Source organism: Engraulis encrasicolus, chromosome 2 (assembly GCF_034702125.1).
Source record: "Engraulis encrasicolus isolate BLACKSEA-1 chromosome 2, IST_EnEncr_1.0, whole genome shotgun sequence".
NCBI lineage: Eukaryota > Metazoa > Chordata > Actinopteri > Clupeiformes > Engraulidae > Engraulis > Engraulis encrasicolus.
The window spans coordinates 14,047,873-14,067,120 of record NC_085858.1 but is presented as its reverse complement, the minus strand read 5'-3'; the positions used below and the strand labels follow the sequence as shown (position 1 = coordinate 14,067,120).

General features: G+C 40.4%; 1 protein-coding gene and 1 long non-coding RNA gene across 4 annotated transcripts in view; one reads left to right on the top strand and one right to left on the bottom strand.

Annotated features, from left to right (window-relative positions):
- The first annotated feature begins 779 nt into the window (after positions 1-779).
- The window catches only part of ighd (immunoglobulin heavy constant delta), a 30,504-nt gene continuing 12,035 nt past the window's right edge, over positions 780-19,248 (top strand). Inside the window, exons 1-5 of one of the 3 annotated variants that reach the window (XM_063222724.1) lie at positions 780-871; positions 7,371-7,673; positions 14,450-14,752; positions 15,919-16,245; positions 16,599-16,907. In XM_063222724.1, the coding sequence (XP_063078794.1) occupies positions 793-871; positions 7,371-7,673; positions 14,450-14,752; positions 15,919-16,245; positions 16,599-16,907 (1,321 nt within the window). In that variant the 5' untranslated portion in view covers positions 780-792. The other 2 variants (XM_063222716.1, XM_063222734.1) reach the window with 2 other exon arrangements.
- On the bottom strand, positions 2,716-5,274 carry LOC134468857 (uncharacterized). The gene is made up of 3 exons (XR_010038908.1): positions 4,628-5,274; positions 3,569-3,696; positions 2,716-2,968 (listed from the first exon to the last, which is right to left on the bottom strand). It is a non-coding gene; the product is annotated as an uncharacterized LOC134468857 (long non-coding RNA).

The window sequence follows — 19,248 nt, the reverse complement described above, 5'->3', positions numbered from 1 at the left end:
CAGATCTGAGTTTGCTTCAATGGCTGAAAGAGACCAGGTGTGAAAAGGCTCTTAAGGAGAGCTCTAGAGGACCAGATGTAGCCTAATAAAAAGAGGACTGACACACCATAAAAGCCAAATGGAACCAGAGAACGCAGACGGTTCTTTTTTGTAATACATTCACAATACCAACAAAAAAACACAACGGAGTCCATTTGAGTCCTTTTGCTTAGATGTGGGAATAGGCCCACCCTCACTCAATGTGCATGATATTTTCTTTCCAAGCATAATGTTTAATGTTTACAAAATAGAGGTTGTCTTGCCCAAATTGTTACAAGGGAAGAAAGATTTGTTGACAAAAATAAAGCTTGCGCACAGTTCTTCACACGTATACATTCTTTCCCAACTCTTTCTACAGATTGAAGCAAGTTAAAAAAGGCATATGTAGGCACAAATGTGATCAAATGAGAATTGTTTTTGTGAGCTAACTCAACCGTTTGTCAGTAATGCCAGGTATTGTTTTGTTGTTTGGACAAATGAGGACTATGACTGTTCAATGTTGGCTTCCAGTAGGCTAGCTCTCTTCCATGCCGCCGCTGCGTGAATTCAATTGGCAAGTGACGACTGGCCAGGCAGACAAAAAAAGAAAGCGATATTATTGTCACAAGGGATAGTCAGATGTAACGCTGTGACGGCTATTTCGACTACTGGGGAAAAGGAACACAAGTGACCGTTTCTTCTGGTAAGTCTTTCCGATTCCAATCCAAACGCGTCCTGTGTGGTGGTTTATTTGTGGTAGACTGAATTTCCGACATGAAATGCAGTCAGATGTGTCACTGTGACAACTACTTCGATTACTGGGGGAAAGGAACCCAAGTGACCGTCTCATCAGGTAGGATAAGCATCCACAATGCCCGTTTCAAATGGTAAAATGTAGTCTATTAGGCTACCCTAATTGTCTCTGACAAAGTCTTAAAGAGGCCATGCCAATTTTTTTAAACTTTCTTGAATGATTATATGTTATAACAGTTCATAATATGTTTTCCTGGTCGTGTTAATGTGAAAGATTTTTTTTATTTCGTTTGATTGTTGTAGTTTATGAAAATAACAAAACGGCTAAGCCTGGCCAATTGAAAAAACAGGGCAGGCTTACGTCACCCTGACTACCCGCCGTTTGGCCACGCCCACTTTTGACGAGTCAAAATTCATAAACATTATGAATGGAGCATCTTGGCAACTCGTAACCAAACCTTACTCATATCACTGATAACTAAACAGCATAAACACCCATTGTGCTGAGGATTGCACATGTAGATATGGTAACAAACCATCCATGACTTTTCACTGGATGCCTAAAAATAAAAGAAGAAAGCTGAGGTGGATCCATCCGGAAAAAAACGTCCAACTACTCACCGAGTAGCTAGCACCTGGTAAGTGTCTTTCAACATTTGTTTTACACTGTAACCTCTTAATACGTAAAATATAGGCAATTAAAGTAAGGTGTCATGTAGATGACATTTCAATTCAAGATGCTTTCCATAAGAAAGCATCAATGATGCAGAGCTATGTTCTACCTAGCTAACCTTATGCCATAGCAGCAACTGGCGCTATGCTAAGATATTGTTATGCTGAGATATTGAGGGCTGTGTAATGCGTGTACATAAACACGGTATTTTTTTTAGTGCTCTTAGTAAAAAAGAAAGGCTATGAAGTTCAGTGTTATGGTTTAAATGTAAAAGTAAACCATGTGTACACATCTCTAGCGCCGAATTTGTCATGAAATGCCAGTCACATTATCCATAACCTGCACAGGCCTACCCAGCCTTCGAGTGCGTTTAAATATGCGTTTTAATAGCTATGCGACCTTGCCTCCTCCACTTGCTTCTCGTCATGATGACATCACTGACAACAGCATTATATTTCAATATCTTGCAAAAGCTCAATTGTAAAGTGTTTTCCTCATTTGCAAGTGGGATGGTGAATGAAAAACAGTCCCTCAAAAGTTGTTGTGGCGAGGCTGACAGCTGGGAAACTTTATCGTTTTCTCCACGGAGGAGGGACGAGGAGACAAGCACAAGTGGAGGAGGCAAGGACACATATTGGGATGCACACTTCATGTTGTCCTTGTAATTAATGTTAAGTGTAACACTTAATGTTTTCCCAAAATTGTCTGCCTTCCAAAATGAGACATCAGTGGCCTAATGGTTAGGGAGGTGGTCTTGATATTGGGGCAGGTGCGAAACCCATCCTTACCTCTCTCCTCATCTCCATCATGGCTGAAGTGCCCTTGAGCAAGGCACTTAGCCCCACAATGCTGCAGGGACAGTAACCAATTCACTGTGATAAACTTGATTGTTTGGGATAAAAATTGTCATTTAAGTATATCTTTCTATTTCTCCAGGTGAGAAGAGCAATGACCTGATGGCTGAGATTGGATGTATGGAAGAGACCGAGGTCCAGCACACCAAGCCAAGTTTAACCAATTAACTTCCCCATTTCAGCGTCTGCACCACACCATTTCAATGTATTAATCAGATCATTCAGTTGTTCATAGACTTTATTTTTAGACACAAAGTACACATGCATTTTAGGGTTACGAAGGTGATACGAGGGGGCGTCTATCCTGGGATGGACATATGGCAAATGTGCATTTTATATTAATGAATGGTTCTCTGAACTACTGTGGTATCCTGACCTGAGTTCATATTATTACTTACATGCAGTATAATATACTGGATAATAAAATACCAAAGGAAATGCCTGGACGGACATCATTTCAGTTATTTCATATACATGTATGTTATTATCACAACTACTGTGTGTCATCACTGACTACTACCACAACAGGTACAGGTCAGGAGATGAATGCATCAAGGGAGGAACGTGGGGGTAGGCACGGTGGATAAGGAGACCAGCATCACTGATAGTGAGGCGCTGGCAAAGCCCAAGTGAAGCCCCACAGGCAACTTCTTCATGATGGCGTCCTGTTCTGATAAAAAAGGAAAACATGTTATTTAAATTAATATGGTAATGCATTGTAATATACAGGTGTTAGACAATGAAAACACCTGACATTTTGGTGTGGGAAGTTTCATGGATAAATTGGACCACCTTGGTGGCCAGTCTACATTAATTGCACATTGCACTAAAGAGCAGTGTGTGAAGGCTCAATTAACAGGGAAAGAGCAAAGCACATAACAGCATGGGTGACATACCACCATTAAAAAAAAAAAGACATGCTTCCTCTTGTGTCCACAGTTAATCCTGTTGGATGTGGTTCATCTTGGTGGTATGCAGACATTACCTGGGATAGCCCACCAAAAATGTCTAATTTTTTAACCTGTTATGGTGTGTGAATTGCAATATTTTGAAGAGAACTGTGCTCTTATTACCCTGCTAATTGAACCTTCACACTCGGCGTCAGCTTCTGACACCAAGATGTTTCGTTGTCTAAACCCCTGTACTGTTACAGTACTGATTGGAATTGAAATAAATACCTGATGTAGCACTAGGTTGTCTGAATTTAAAAATGTGATGCCAGCCAGTAGGCTAAATAATATTAATCACAACTCACTATTCATTTCTTTACCTGTGCTGCTAGGATGTAATTCTTGGACACCATCCTGACGAATCCTGGGCACATAGAACAGTCTCTCATACTTCTTCACCATGACCCATGGTTTTAGTTTGGGTGCTGACCACCTGACTCTGATGAACCTGCAATGACAAAATTATATACATCCATGTATAAATATATACATCCTATTACATTATAGGCCGACACTGGAGGTATAGCATAAATGGAAAGATAAAAAAATATGCATGTACCCCTAGATATGCATAAAGTGTAAATGTGTGCAGTTCAGTAATAGATGCTTCAGAATGAGGATACAGCATAATGATGATGAGATACTCTGATAACAGGTATGCGGTGCTCAAGACTTCAAATGAACCTTTTTTCATCACCAGCCAAAATGGCTAATAGATGTTTCATCTCACTAGCCTAACCAGGCATACTCACCAATGGGTCAAAGTGGCTACTAAGTTTTATTTTGTACCAGCCAACCTGAGTTTTCACCAGCATTTGGCTGATTGCAATGTTTATTCAGAGTTCTGGCTGTGCTTTTCTTTCTTTTGAGGGGGGATATATTCTCAGGTTTTAAATGTATGCATAAACTTATCAAAGTGTAGGCCTATAACCGGTGTAACAGGTATCAACTGGCGACTCCAGGTGATAAACACAGTGATAGATCAAAACGAAAGTCTCAGTCCTGGTCTAAATGAATATACCCCAGATTAAGAGTGACAATTACGTCCTATCTCATCTGCTTTTCTAACATCTGCAGTCGCCAGTTGTTACGGCCCAAGATAGTCTTTCACTGCGGTAGTCTGTCCTAAATGTGTTTCTACACGTCTAACAATTCAACACCTTTTGAACACAATACAACAACATTGAAATAAGCTTACTTCTTGACGCATTGTGCAAACGTTGTGTCTGAAACAACAATAAAATCCACTTGGATCAAACGTAACGAGTGAAACCAAGTTAACCTACACAATAAGTCCGAGAAGAAAAATAAAAATATGAAGGCCTGTCTGAAGCAAAAAAAAATACAACATTGAGTGGTGTTGTAGGTTAGCATCTTACCTGTCCCATGACGAGGATGCCGCCGCGTTGATGAGCCATCAGTGACGAACTGGTGCATAAAGTTGCTTTGTAGTAGGCAATGAAGAGGCTCGGTGTAAAGTTAATACATTTACTGAAGTAGTTTTAAATTGACACGGAATAAAACAATCCACCGAAGGCAGAGTGAGTACGTGGCTAGCAGCAACAACATACACTTCTTCTTCTCCTCCTCCCAGGATCTGTATGCCCCAAATATGCCATCTAGTGGCGCAGAATGCAATAAGGTTTTGTACATTATTAAATCTGCGCCAGTGTGGAGTACTCAGCACAATCATTTTAACATTTAGCCTATTCGGCAACGCTTATTTTTCTTTTCTTTTATCTCAAAGGCTGAGAGCAGCCTGCGAGTCCTCAGTAGAACATGTTCTCTACAATGACGTGGTTCTCTAGCAACAGCTGAGCCAATCAGTGCAAAGCTCATAAACATTATGGACAAACCGCTTAGTTCTCCTGAGAGGTGTTTTTGGGCGCAATAAAATGCTTTGAAATACACCATCAAATAACTTTCCAGCTAAAATAATGTTGCATACCAGGTCAGAGAACACCAAGGATTATGAAAAAAAGGTGGACATGGCTATGTAATTAGAGTGGCATGGCCACTTTAAACAGCGAATAAAACAAATAACCACGAGGCAATTTTAAATCGAATTCTTAGGCTATGTATAGTCACTGAGAAGATCAAGTGCAGGGGGTAGCCTAAAAGTCGAGATCAGAGGTTGTTGCAAGGTAAAGAAAGAGGAGAACATGTGGGCTACTTTGAAAATCGTATAGGGAGACTGTCACAGTAGGGAGATTTAGAGTTTAAGTTTTTGTATAGATACCCGTAGGCTATATCATTAGTCAATGTGACGGTGCATTTGACTACTGGGGAAAGGGGACATCGGTCACCGTTTCGGCAGGTAAGACTGGCTGTAAATTATTAATAAATTTACATTTTGCGCAGAAACCTTTTCTGTCTAGCTATTGGGTTGATATTTATCGAAGAAAGATAGTTTTATTCTGGTATGAACCACCCTGTTAAATAAATCGAATGTGTTCCACTAGGAACTTAGATTTTTGTAGGCTAAATTTATGGCAGACACGTTAGTGCAAAAAGGGCTAACAGAAGGCATAGACTTGCCATTTTTGGTGCGCAAGTTTTTGTCAAGCGCATCTGTTAGAGATATTCAGTGTGACTACGCTTTTGACTACTGGGGAAAAGGCACCCAAGTCACCGTTTCAGCAGGTAAGGCTATCATTTTTTAAACATGGGACCAGCATGGACCTCGTAAATAAAATGTAGGCCTACTGTGACCTATGGATATTTTAGACTAGAAGGTATTTATTGGGGAAAAAGTGTATCCAAGCGCCATCATTCCACATTTTTGTACGGCAGCTGCGTAAGTAATGCAAACTGTGACAATGCTTTTGACTATTGGGGGAAAGGAACAATGGTCACGGTTTCATCCGGTAAGTTGATGTTGTATCTGAAAAGTACAGTCTTTTTTATATATAGCCTATGTATAAGAAACTTGATTTAGGAAGATATGTCTGGTGTAAACCTTTTTGGTGATTTTGGTGCTCCGAAAAAAGACCCTGTACTGTTAGGAAACGGATTGTTGTGAAGGAAGTGTAATTTACTAGGACCATATAGCCATAATGAGTGCGGTTGAATTGGTTTGATAACCCAAAAACATTTATTTATTACCTCCGCCCAGGAGGTTTTGTTTTTGGTCGCGTTGGTTTGTCTTTGTGTGTTTGTATGTCTGTTAGCAGCAGGATAACTCAAAAAGTTGTCAACGGAATTCGAGTTAGGGGAGTTGTTGCAAATGACAAAAGGTACAAGCGATTCGAATTTGGTGGTGATCCGGATTACGATCCGGATTTAGGATTTTTAAAAAAAGAAAGAACAAGAAATTAAAGATAGGCCAACTTCACCATTGCACGATAAGATACATTTTGACATTCCAGTTTCTAACTCCACAAAAACAAGGCATTGCATAGTTCGACTTGTGATGAAGGCTATATGGTAGACTCTTTTCAATCAACTTAAGTCTTAATGATCATCCAGGCTATAAAGTTCAAGTTCTTTATTTGTCACATAGGCTACATTTTACATATGGTGATATGAAAATTGTTTTAAAAAACATCATTGTGGAGATAGGCCTGTCTAACCTGGATGGTGATGAGCATGTCACAAATTTGAAAAGATTAGTTGATACACATCATATGAATATCTTTGAAAGCCTTCAACTGCACAAGTAATCCAAAATTGGATAAAATCTGCTGACAGTTTGATCTTTATATAAATATTGACTGTCTTGTGATATAGTCTGTATGATCTTACAGACATCACAAGCTATTTAAAAAGGTCATACACCACAAGTTATTATATGAGTGTCTTTGCCAAATATAAAATATTCAACCAATTTAACAACGGTGCCATATTATTACAGATGATGGGTCTTTCAATGCCAAAGATTGAATGTGATTTAAAATGTAACTAAGGCAGAGTGCTAGAGACAAAATTGGTCCAGGTATTTGACTCAATGCATAGTTCTAATAAGTGCTGTGCAACTGGGCATTTGATTACTGGGGCAAAGGCACTTCGGTCACCGTCACCAGTGGTAAGTTGAGCCTCAGTTACGAAGAAACTCTTATTCATGATGTTATGCATTTCATGTTAACTGGAATCTGCCTGTTTTTTGTTTTCCCAACATTAAAGCTCAAGCTTCGGTCCCGACGTCCCTATTCCCACTGTCACAGTGTGGTTCTGACTCTGGATATGTCACTCTCGGATGTGTCACCGCGGAATTCTTGCCAGCCAACTCTGTGACGTTCAAGTGGAAGGATGCCTCTGGGAGTGAGCTGAGTGACTTCATCCAGTATCCCGACTTCCAAGTCAATGGGAAATACTCCAAGGTTAGCCAGATCAAGATCAAGGACTCTGACTGGGAAGCCAAAAAATCTTACACCTGTGAAGTGGAGTATCCCAACGGCAACAAAAAGGCAACCTTAATTAAGCCAGGTAAGACACCTTCTTTGATTATTTTTTAATCACCACTTAGGTAACCTAATAAGATATGCTACAGCTTTGTGATGGTTTATATGACAAGCTTTTTTCATATTATATGGCCTACTGCAACCACCATTTAAGTACCGATTTTGTTTTTAAGGTGACATTGAGCCAAATTGATTTGATTTACTGTTACCTAATTACTGATACTGTTACTTAATCTTACAAGACACATGTATTTTGCTGACAGCGTTTTGGGAAAGAGCTCTTCAAAAATGTAGCTCAATTAATTTAAGCTTACAATTAAAAAGAAATTTGGTGCTATTTGGGACCCATAGAGAACATACATTGATGCTCATCTCTTACGTTTGTGTTTTGTCACAATACCTGAATCATATTCTGCTTAATGCTTTTAAATTAATATTTAAACATTTTGATTGGTATGTACCAGTTGTAGCCTAACATTCAATGCATGCATGATCCTGATGTGCTTCGGATATTAAACAACAAGAGCTGAATTATTATGCATTCATATTGTAGTAACCTATGCTGTGTCTTATACCGTAATGGTATAATCTGCACAAGTTTTTCTATTGACCGCATTTTTTTAATTTCACAAGACTAATGTGCCCTGAGAAGCTTAATACAGTAACAGTTGTCTTACACGTGTTAATTATTTCAGCGGTTTAATCAACCTGTTGGTTCCTTTAACTTTTGTTTTACCTTTTCATGGCATTACTTTCTTGCTTTGATGTAAATACACACTGCCATTGCATGAATCCAAATGTACACTTCTTTATGAGAGGGATATCTGTTGGTAAAATTAGTCTTCTTTTTTAAGTTTTAAAAAATGTTATCAAGTCATTACACAAGTCATTAGTTATTACTTTGTTTATAAAAATGAACTTCATCACAATCAGCCAATAAATATATTTTTTTAAATCCTTTAACTCACTATAGCTATTGTAAAACAGAAAGTCAGGATCTTAATAACTTTTCTACTAATCACACGTAATGGATTGCATACGTACGTCGGCTGTTGAGAAATTTTCAGATTCTTATTACTAAACGGACATTATCAAACGGATGTTCTTGAACGTACACAAAGTTTAAGGTACATCTTAAGATTTCTAAACCCTTGGTCTTTTTCACGTCTGCTTAGAAGAGGGCGATGGTCTTAGCCCTGCTTCATGAATCCTCTATGCCCTGGTTTTTGTTCTTTATTTTTGTCATGCATCTGGCTTGCTAGGGCCTTTGCCATCCTCATGGGCCCTGGACAGTGAGTTTCCATTGACCGTATATGGGACTCGTACACCAGTGCCCCCCATACCGGCACCTCTAACTTGACGTAGGGGTAGATTCAGATAAATTGGGCCACTTTTTTCCATTAACAGTATATGCAAAGAAGTGGCCCACTATACCTGAAGTCACCCCTACATAACTTCTATTGTCAACACCTACAACCAATGACTGCCTGCAAAAAAAAAGGTCTTTTTCCATGCAGTCATCTCTCTATATTTCCGTCTCTATCTCCCTCCATCTCTCACTGCCTCTTGATTTCTTTCATTACTTCTTCTCATTATATCAAGACAAATGAAACAGAGGCCTCTCAAAAGAGCTAACCCTGTCTGCCGTGACAAGACTCTTATAAGCTGAGTAGCTTCCAGTGCTCAAAACGTAATTTCAAATTCTTTTTTATGACCAGTGCATGTAAAGAAATTGACAATAAAGCCGACTTGACTTGACTCTTTTGGGAGTCCTCTGTTTGACTGCTGCTGTGGACGTGACCCATGGCGCTGATGAGCCTGTGAGTCTGTCTGTGACATGCTTGTGACAGTGGTACAGACAGGAGAGCACCACGGAAGTCACTTGTGTAGTTACAGTATTACACTTGTGCAAAGAAATCTGATGTTGACAAAAAAAAGAACCCACTCTAAATACCAATTTTGTAAAATTGGATATGCACACAAACTAAACCATCCCAAATCAGTGAATTCAAGCTCATTGTCATTGCTAACCACTTGGTGTGACAGAGCGAAATTGGCTTCCTTCCTTGTACCACCTGTGCTACTTTGAGCATTGACACAAACCTCTATCTTTGTGTCTGTGTTTGTTTTGCAGAGGAAATCCTGCATTCGCCATTAATGTATCTAATGAAACCCACAACCGAGGAAATGACAAATAATCTGACAGCTACCTTTGCCTGCTTAGCTGCTGAATTTTCTCCTCCTGATCACAAATTCATGTGGATGAAAGAAGTTGGCGAAATCGAAACTGAGCTTAATGGTTCGTACAGCTTTACCTCCTCAGGGGGTGATAATCACTCCGCTACCAGCTACCTACAAGTCCCAGAGTTCACGTGGAGGAATCCAGGCACAAAAATTACATGCATGTTCAAGCATAAGACTGGAAACCACACTTTAAGTGTGATGGAAAGCGGGGATTTGGGTAAGATTTCAATCTCTTTCTCATTTGACATTGAAATGTGTAAACTTGCATGTTAGTCTCAAGAATAGTCGATAGTTGTTTTTTTGAAACAAAGCAAAACTCACATAGTAAGTGCGTAATTGAAGAAGTGTGTAAGTAAAGAAATGGTAATAAAGTTACGTATTGCTCTATTCCTATGCTATTATCAAGTGTAATTATCTGAGTTTGCAATAGTAGTATAATTTAAATGACTTTGTCCAAAATATGCATTAGAATAAGCTGACTATACTTTGAACGTAAAAGGTTTTTTTATGGACAGCATGTTAAATCCCATGAACTTTCTCCACACAGATGATTGTGATGCTGGGAGTGAGTCAAAGCCGAAACCCATTGTTGAAATCCTGCCTCCCTCCACTGAGGACATGCTTGTTCGTAAGGAGGGATGGATAAAGTGTGTGATCACCAACGAGATCGCTCGTGTTAACACTGACGGCATTGAATGGAGGAGAAATGGCAAGAGAACTGTGTGGAAGAGGGACCAAAATGGAAATCTCAAGACGGAGAAAGGCAGCATCACCATCCAGCTTAGTGTCAAATATGAAGAATGGCAGAACGGAACCGAGTTCAGCTGTTTTGTCCCCCATCAAAATGTTCCTGCTGGAGTTTCAAAATCTTACAGGCGGGAAAATGGTGAGTTGTGTGTGTTTGTGTGTGCATGTGTGTGTGTGTGTGTGTGTGTGTTTGTGTGTTTATTTATGTGTATTTCAAATGTGGGTGTGTTAGTGTCGTTCCTGTTTTGTACATTTGTATTGTATTATTCTTTGGTTGTTGAAATAGGCTCGGTAGATATTAGTTTCAGTTAATACAACATCCCACTTGTTCAGCTAAAACAATTAACTGGTGGAGCCTGATTGCCTTCTTTGGGGGAACCTTTGCCTGTAGACAGGCTGACTACAGAATAGGTTTCTGTCGTGGTTTTTCTCACGAGCTCTTTGAGCAACAAAGCATGCTGTGTCCTTCACTGTGTGTTGGTTTGCTCTTCAAAATTCTAATGTGGTTCTCCCCTTTTCAGGAGGAGAATATATTAAGCCCTCCGTCTTCCTAATGCCTCCCCCTGAGCACGAGCAGAGCGGCACAGTCACTCTTACTTGCTTTGCCAAAGAATTCTTCCCCAAAGAGGTGTTTGTGTCTTGGCTTGCTAATGATGACCCAGTGGATGATGAGTACAGCCAAAAGATGACCAGTGTGATTGAGAGCTCTAATGGCGACAAAGGGACCTACTCGGTGTACAGCCAGCTCACCTTTGATAAAGATAAATGGGAGGATGATGGCACGGTGTTTAGCTGCGTAGTCTACCACGAGTCCGCCAAAGCCACTGTGCGCATGATTTCCAGGTCCATTGACCGAGTATCTCAGAAGCCCACCACAGTCAGTGTGAGCATGGGCGCCGTGGGCACCTGCAAATGATGTTGTCATTGTTTGTGTGCGTGTCTGTGTTTGTGAATGTGTGTATAGCACTGTGTTGATCTTGCACGCTTAGTCGTCATGTGAAAGGATATTTGTAATACCTTGATCCTTTGTGCTTCCCTGTCTTGTGCTTGTATGTGCCTTGCCTGAGGATCCCTTTGTTTGGCAAATCAAATTCAAAGCAATAAAAAAGCATGTCATCCACGTCTTTGCCTTCTGTAATCGTCTGTCCTTGCATGTCTCCAAACTTCAAGAAATTGTCCCCTTTGTGTTGAGCAAGCGAATGGGTATCAGGGTTGCATTTAAAGGTTAGCTGCAGGGGTTAACCAGTGATGGATTCAGAAATCTCACTCCAGTGCCATATATTTAATCCAGCCATTCAACAAATCACCTGGTTCTATACTGAGAACATCACTGAAGTACTCAGCTAGAACCAACTGATTTGAAATATGTGGGATTGAATTATTGCTTCTTAATCTAAGTCACTGTTCTTACTTCCCTGAAATATAGAATAATACAGTAAATCGGATGAAACCCTCCATTCATGACTCAAGTCATAGTGTAAAATTGACACATAGGCTATAGCAAAGACTTCAGAAAAAAATGTGGCGTTAAGGTTACATAATGTTTGCTTTTTGTTGGACATACTTAACTGTGCCAATGTTTGTCCAAGTTGTTTTCGCGTTGCTCTGTGTCCTGTGTGTGTCACCACCACCCCCCCTGTCTTGACGCTTGTGTGGCCGTACTCGGACGTTGATGGGGAGTACACCGTACAGGGTTGGCCCCAACTCTGGATCAACAGCAGCAAGCCAAGACACAAATCATGGGACTGTACTTTTGTGTGCAGCCTTGTACCTGAAAACACACTCAATTTCTTGCAACACTAGTCAGGTATGAACTCCAGGCCAAGTCTACACGAGATCAAACCTTTTCAATGCAGTGTCCTAGTCCTGCGTCTCTGATAGTATGGTGTGGTGGGTTTGGAATACAGCCGTGCTGCCTGGTTAAGTTGTTTAACTGCATCCTCTGCTCTCTGCAGACATCTGCCTTGTGTGGACAGACTATCAGAGCGATGGTATGGCAAATACTGCCTTCACCTTCATCTTCCTCTTCCTCATCATGCTCTTTTACAGTGTTGGAGTCACTATTGTGAAGGTAACGTCTATATCTGTTGAGTTAACAACTAACAGACCAAGGGTGCATTTCTCGAAAGTGTAGTTGTTAGCCAGTTTGCAACTTGGGCAGTTGGCAATGGGAAATTGTATTGCAAGCAACAAATTAGCTAACATAGTTAGCAACTATGCTTTCGAGAAATGCACCCCAATACTGCAAATGTTAAGTAGTAAGTGGTTTGTTAGCTTAGTTACAGGACCTATACTAGTTGATTAGATAACATTTCAAGAACCTCATCCACACAGTAAGAAGGCAGTAATAATTCAACACTCAGAGTGCTCTGGGACCAAATACAATCTGATCTATTGAATCGACTCTTGGAGTGTGACATTAACACTGCCTTTTTTTTAACTGTGCAGTGACCCTCGGATCAAATTCCACCCAAAAGGTTCTCAAAAATCGCCAAAATGTGCTGAATTCCGTCCAATTTCAACAAATTGCATTGATTTCTATGGGCACAAAACTACAGAAAAAAACGCCAAATGGCCAATTTTTCCCGTTTTTACCCGCAGACGGCCATCCCAAGTAGCCCAATTGGGAGGTTTGGCAACACTGCTTTTAGGCCATATGTCCATATACAGCACAGACTCCTCTGGGGCAGTCGGACTAAAAGGATCCATCTTTAGCCTATGTCAAGTACACACTTAGGCTGCATTCCCTAGACAGAAGCAACCGAGTGGCAATATTTCAGAGTGAATACACCCAGATAGAGTATTTACAACACAGTGGAGGGTAAAATGAATCTACTGTAGATCCAAAAGTCAGCGTACAGTTCCGCAGGTGGCCAGAGTAATTTATGTATTAATTTGAATTATGTATTCATTCTGAAAAAATTGCACTGACCAAAGAGTTAAGTTAACACTTTTTGAGTAGAACCAAATGTTTTCTGTGTGGAGTTTGAAATATATTATCCGTGGTATTTTTTACTGTGTACTAAAGTCACCTGACAGAGAGAGAGACAGAGAGAGAGACAGAGAGAGAGAGAGAGAGAGAGAGAGAGAGAGAGAGAGAGAGAGAGAGAGAGATGTTAGGAGGGGCAAAACAAAATTTGTGACTTGAGCTTGATTATAAAATTACACTTAAGTCGAATTTTTAATCAAAGATTAACACATTTAAATGTCTTATTTCAGGTGAAATGAAGAGAAGAGGATCCATCACCAAAACCCTTTCCATTTTGAGAATTTTTCATTAATTATCTGCTTTTTAACTGTGTGTGTGTGTGTGTGTGTGTGTGTGTGTGTGTGTGTGTGTGTGTGTGTGTGTGTGTGTGTGTGTGTGTGTGTTTAATTAGCAGTACTGTATTTAGTAGCGCTTACAAGCCTTTGTACATATTCAATGTGATGTAACATTTTGGATTTGATACTATTACCAATAAAACTTTGAAAAGGGACGCTATTGTTTTTAGCATGTATTTGAGATATTTTGTTTTCTGACTTGGAAATACAAAGCAGAGGAGGGATTCTGATGCTTAAATCACTGACAAGGTAAGCTGATGCAAAACAGACTGAAAACAGAAACCATCTACAAATGCTTGAACATACACTTACCAACAACCACAGCATCAGGGTAAAATACATACTGCAGGAACCAACTTGTTGATGAAGATTATGCCAAAATAAGATACTATTTCATTCAACATGCCTCAAACAACATCTATCTCCCTGAACTGGTTGCGAGAATCAATCATTCAAGTGTCTTTGTTTTGTTTATTTTTTCCACAGTTGAGCAACTGCGCCTTCCCAGCCTCTACCTGATGCTCCCGTCGGAGGAAGAGGGCCTGCAGAACCAGACGTCTACCTTTGTCTGCCTTGCGAGGGACTTTGCCCCTCAGTCACACAAGTTTCACTGGGTGTACAACGGCAACTACTTACCGGGGGAGAGCAGTGGCGAACAGAAAGGCTCAGATGGCAACTACACGGCCAGTAGCTACCTGGTGGTCAGCCATGCCTCCTGGGCCTCCGCAGGCGCGGTCAGGTGTGAGTTTGAGCACAAGTCTGGAAACTTGACCAAAGAGGCGTGGCAAGGTGAGGAAAACAACCGTTGCATCATGGACTATTCATTGTATGTAGTTCTATGCGGTTTTATTTTCAATCAGTTGGACAGTGCAGATCAGAACATTCGGGAGAGAGACTGACATGGAAAGTTAATGCACAAATTTTAGGTATATGGCTAAAACATGCCATTACTGTGGGCACCATATCCAAGTGGTTGTTTATATGTTTTTTTTCTGTGCGTTTTTATTGCTAACATCATTTTTCAGCCCATTGATTGCAATGACTTAGCATAGCACAGTATAACCATGCTCTCTTCCGTCCCAGTGTGTAGCAGTTATAGGGAAGGAAGAAACATGTAGAGTGTGTTGTTGCATAACGGCCTGGCCAGCGTGTCAGATGAAGACTGTGGTATGTAAAAAAAAAAGGGTGACCCAGGCTGTGGTCAGTGTTGCCAGATGTGTCTGACCAAATCCCGCCCAATCTGGCAACACTGGCTGAGGTTCAAGGGGAGGACGCACGAACCTTCTGAAGCCAGATGGTGATCTCGGAGAGGGTTTCACTTCTGCTTTTGCTGCCTCTCAGGAGTGAAACCGTTCTCGCAGCTTTGGTAGCCTATTTCGAAAGCTATTGGCCAGTAACGGCTTTTAAATGGGCATGATGTTTTCACATGCTCTCACACATGCTCTCAACTGCTGATATTTGTACAGTAAGAATACAAAAAAGGCCCATTTGGTTCATAGCATGTCATGTGAATTTTTAAAAATGATGAAGAATGCTGTTTGTGTGCATGACCCACCACCAGTTGACCAGTAGGAGAGCAAATGAAGGAAATGAAATCAGCGGAAGACAAGTGAGCTGATGATGCTAGACACTTTTGAATGGACTTGAATCAAACTGACACAGAGTTGGATAGATTAAAGGGGTTTAACCCCTTTGCGCCAAGCCTGTGCTATACACTTACTGTCTCCAAAATTGTAATGATCAAGTGTTAATCTGTTACTTAAGGCTCTCGGTAATTTCGTTGTTATGATGTAGTTGAGTCTTTTCAGCAATGAGTGTATGGGCCTCCCGGCTGGCCCATCTGCACAAAGAGGCTACGTTGTCATAAATTAACCACCCTCTGTCTGGCATATATCCACATCTCTCAATCTTTTTTCCCATTGTGTTTTTCTTTTTTTCATTCACCTGCCATGCAGCTCCACTGTCAGCAGAACTGACGCCCCCGTCCCAGAGAGAGCTGTTCCTCAACAACAAAATAGTGTTAAAGTGCATCATTACCGGGGCCGACTCAGCAGCTGTTAAGGGGGCTCAGGTAACATGGAAGGTGGCAGGGAAAGAGCCGAACAGCCAAACCACACTGAGCGCTGCCGAATCCTTGAAGAACGGGAAGTCCAGGAGGGTCAGCAGCCTTGAGGTGGAAATGGCCGACTGGTTCTCTGGAAGTGTCGTCGAGTGCCAGGTGTCTGACCCACGCTACGGCATGCTCAAGGCCAGCCCACTGACAACCAGCATCAAAAAAAGTGGTGAGACTTGTGTTCTTTTTAGCGAATTTCTTTCAAGATAATGGAGTTGGAAAGAAGCAATGATGAGGTTCCAACTTCCATGCGATGTTGAAATCCACATAGCTGTAAGATGAATTGCTACCTGCTCGTGACAGTGCTGTACAAAACGTATGGTGTTATAACAGTGAATACCACATTTGAATTGGCTTAGGTCTAATCTAATCAGACAAAAAAACACAGCTGTCATTACAGTACCACTATTTATTGCATTCATAATATACATTATTCTGTCTTCTCCATTTAGTGTCAGTAAATCTCTTTGACTTTTGAGCTCCACTCTCATATTTCTTTGTTTTGGCATCTCCATCCATTAGACGGAGGAGACCCCGAGGTGATCATCTACACCCTCCCGGACAGCAAAGTCGCCAGCCAGGAGGAGTCTGTGGTGTGTGAGGTCCGGGGGCCTTCTCTGGGTGACGTTTACATCATGTGGCGGGTGGATGGAGGAAACTACATGGAAGGGAACTCTGGCAACCTGAAACGTGACAATGGCAATGAGTCAGTGGTCAGCATCCTGACGGTCCCATCGGAGAGCGTGACTGAGGCCACCTTGTTCACCTGCGCCGTGAAATACAGCGGCATGGAAAACTACACAGCCCCACGCGTGGAGCAGCACTCCAAAAGTAAATACCAAGAGTGCCCTGTTTGCGACTGCGATGATGAGTAATCTCTCAGTTGTACTCAGGGATACGTCATTACACATACAGCAAAAAATTACACCGCATTGGCTTTTCAGTGTGTTTCTGTAGACAAATGTCCTGTGTTATATTGCGTTGTCTTGTGTTTCATGTTTTATATATATTTAAAAAACCTGAACCTGAAGGGTTTATTTGCAAAACGGTGTATCTCCATTTTTTGACTTTTGCATTTTGTTATTGAAAATGACTGTTCAGAGGTCATATCACCTATGTGTGAATTCTTACCATTCAAATATTTTGAGAACATACTTTTTTAACCTATATAAAAGCATTTTGCAATGGAGATGCACCATTTTGCAAATAAACCCTTCAAATGCTTTTTCAATAATCCGTGTTATATTAATCTATTTGTTGTTGCATGTACCCTGTGCTATGTGTTGTTGAGTTTTACAAAAAAAAGACCAGTTTTGGGTCTTCGATAAGTTGCTTGAGTAACACTTCATAATACCGACTCCTTGTTAAGCATTACTAATGAATTTGTTTAGCATTATTACTTCCCATTACTAAATCATTAACATACACTGTTAATGGTTTTTGATACTCACACATGTGTGTGAGAAAGTCGGGGAAGGATTGGTAAATGATGAATGGTTTCTGATTCATTTGCCAATCCTTCCCCAACTCTCTCATACACATGTATCAGTATCAAAAACCATTAACAGTGTATGTTAATGATTAAGTAATGGGAAGTAATAAAGAGATAATGGTTAACAAATGTTTTACAAAGGTTTAGAATAATGCTTAACAAAGGCATAACTAATGCTTAACAAGGAGTCGGTATTATAAAGTGTTACCGTTGATATGACATGTCCTGCCCTGCCTTTGATGTCCTATGTTGCGCTGATCCCATGTCTAATGCCTTGTCATCCTGGCGGCATCTGTCTAAGGCACTCCACCTGCACCATGCTTGTTTGTAACATGTTTGTATCGAGGTAAAGGAAAGATGAATCACCGCACACTGGTATTCCTGATGAAGCAACAGCGAAACGCGTTGTTCACCAAGTTAACTACCAGCAAAGAATACCAGTGTGCGGTGATTCATCCTTCCTTTACTTGGATTACTTTTACTGCACATCACCATCACCTGGACAGTGGTTGTGCACAGGGATGATACTTTGAGTACTACGTTTGTATCTTGAGTGTGCATCTGTACCCTGCTTTTTCTGCTTTCACTGTTGGTCTGAAACTACTTCTGCCTTTGTTTTCTGTGCTTTGCCTTGCAATGACAAAAAAGAATCCAATAAAATCTTACTCCAGCAATTTATCACCGCTGTAGTTATAAAATTGAATTGAATTGTGCTGTAGAAATGTGTGTGCATAGTGAAATATCCTTTGCAATGTAATTTACAGTGTCTCTAAAGTGCATACAGAAGTTTATCAACCCCAGTTGTAGTGATCTACAATAATGTGTGCATATACAACAATGACTGTGCCATTTTTGGCACTAACCACACGTTTGTAAAACCATTAGACATGGTCACTTGTGCTGCAAGTAGTGCACGTACAAATTATACATACAGTTGTCTAAATTCACATAACTGCACATATGGGTCCAAGAACACAGCATAGTTGAACAGACTAAACGAAACACTGGTTATTTCCTTCCATACACTTTAAAAATATTCAAAGGGTCTGTACTCCCTTTTGCCCTTAGTCATTGGTCATATATCATGCAAGACAGAGGAGTAAAAATGTGCATAGATTGACAAAATGATTGATTGATATATTGAACTCTGTAAGCAAAATAATTGTGTTGTATTTCACGCTATTAACCACACAGCATAGTATAAATTGTACATTTTCAAGCAAGGGCACATTTGGATGTACAGTGCATCCGGAAAGTATTCACAGCGCTTCACTTTTTCCAAATTTTATTACGTTACAGCCTTATTCCAAATTATATTATATTAATCTCTGTCAACAAAAAAACAAACTACTATTGAGAAAACAAAGCTAAAAGAAATGTTGGAAAAAATCCATCCACCCAGTCAGAGGTTATGGGCCAAACAATTGGCTGAATCCAAGATTAAAAAATCTTGGATTCAGCCATCTTGAAAGTGTTGTAGCTCCGCGTTTTGGGGATATACTAAATGACATACATGGTATTTTAAGTTGGCTAAGGAACACTGCATATGACATAATTTTGAAAATCAAAAAGGGGACCGTGTGGGATTCGAACTCACAATCTCCATATCTCTAATCCAGCACCTTTGCCATTGATACTAAATGACATACATGGTATTTTAAATTGGCTTAGGAAGACTGC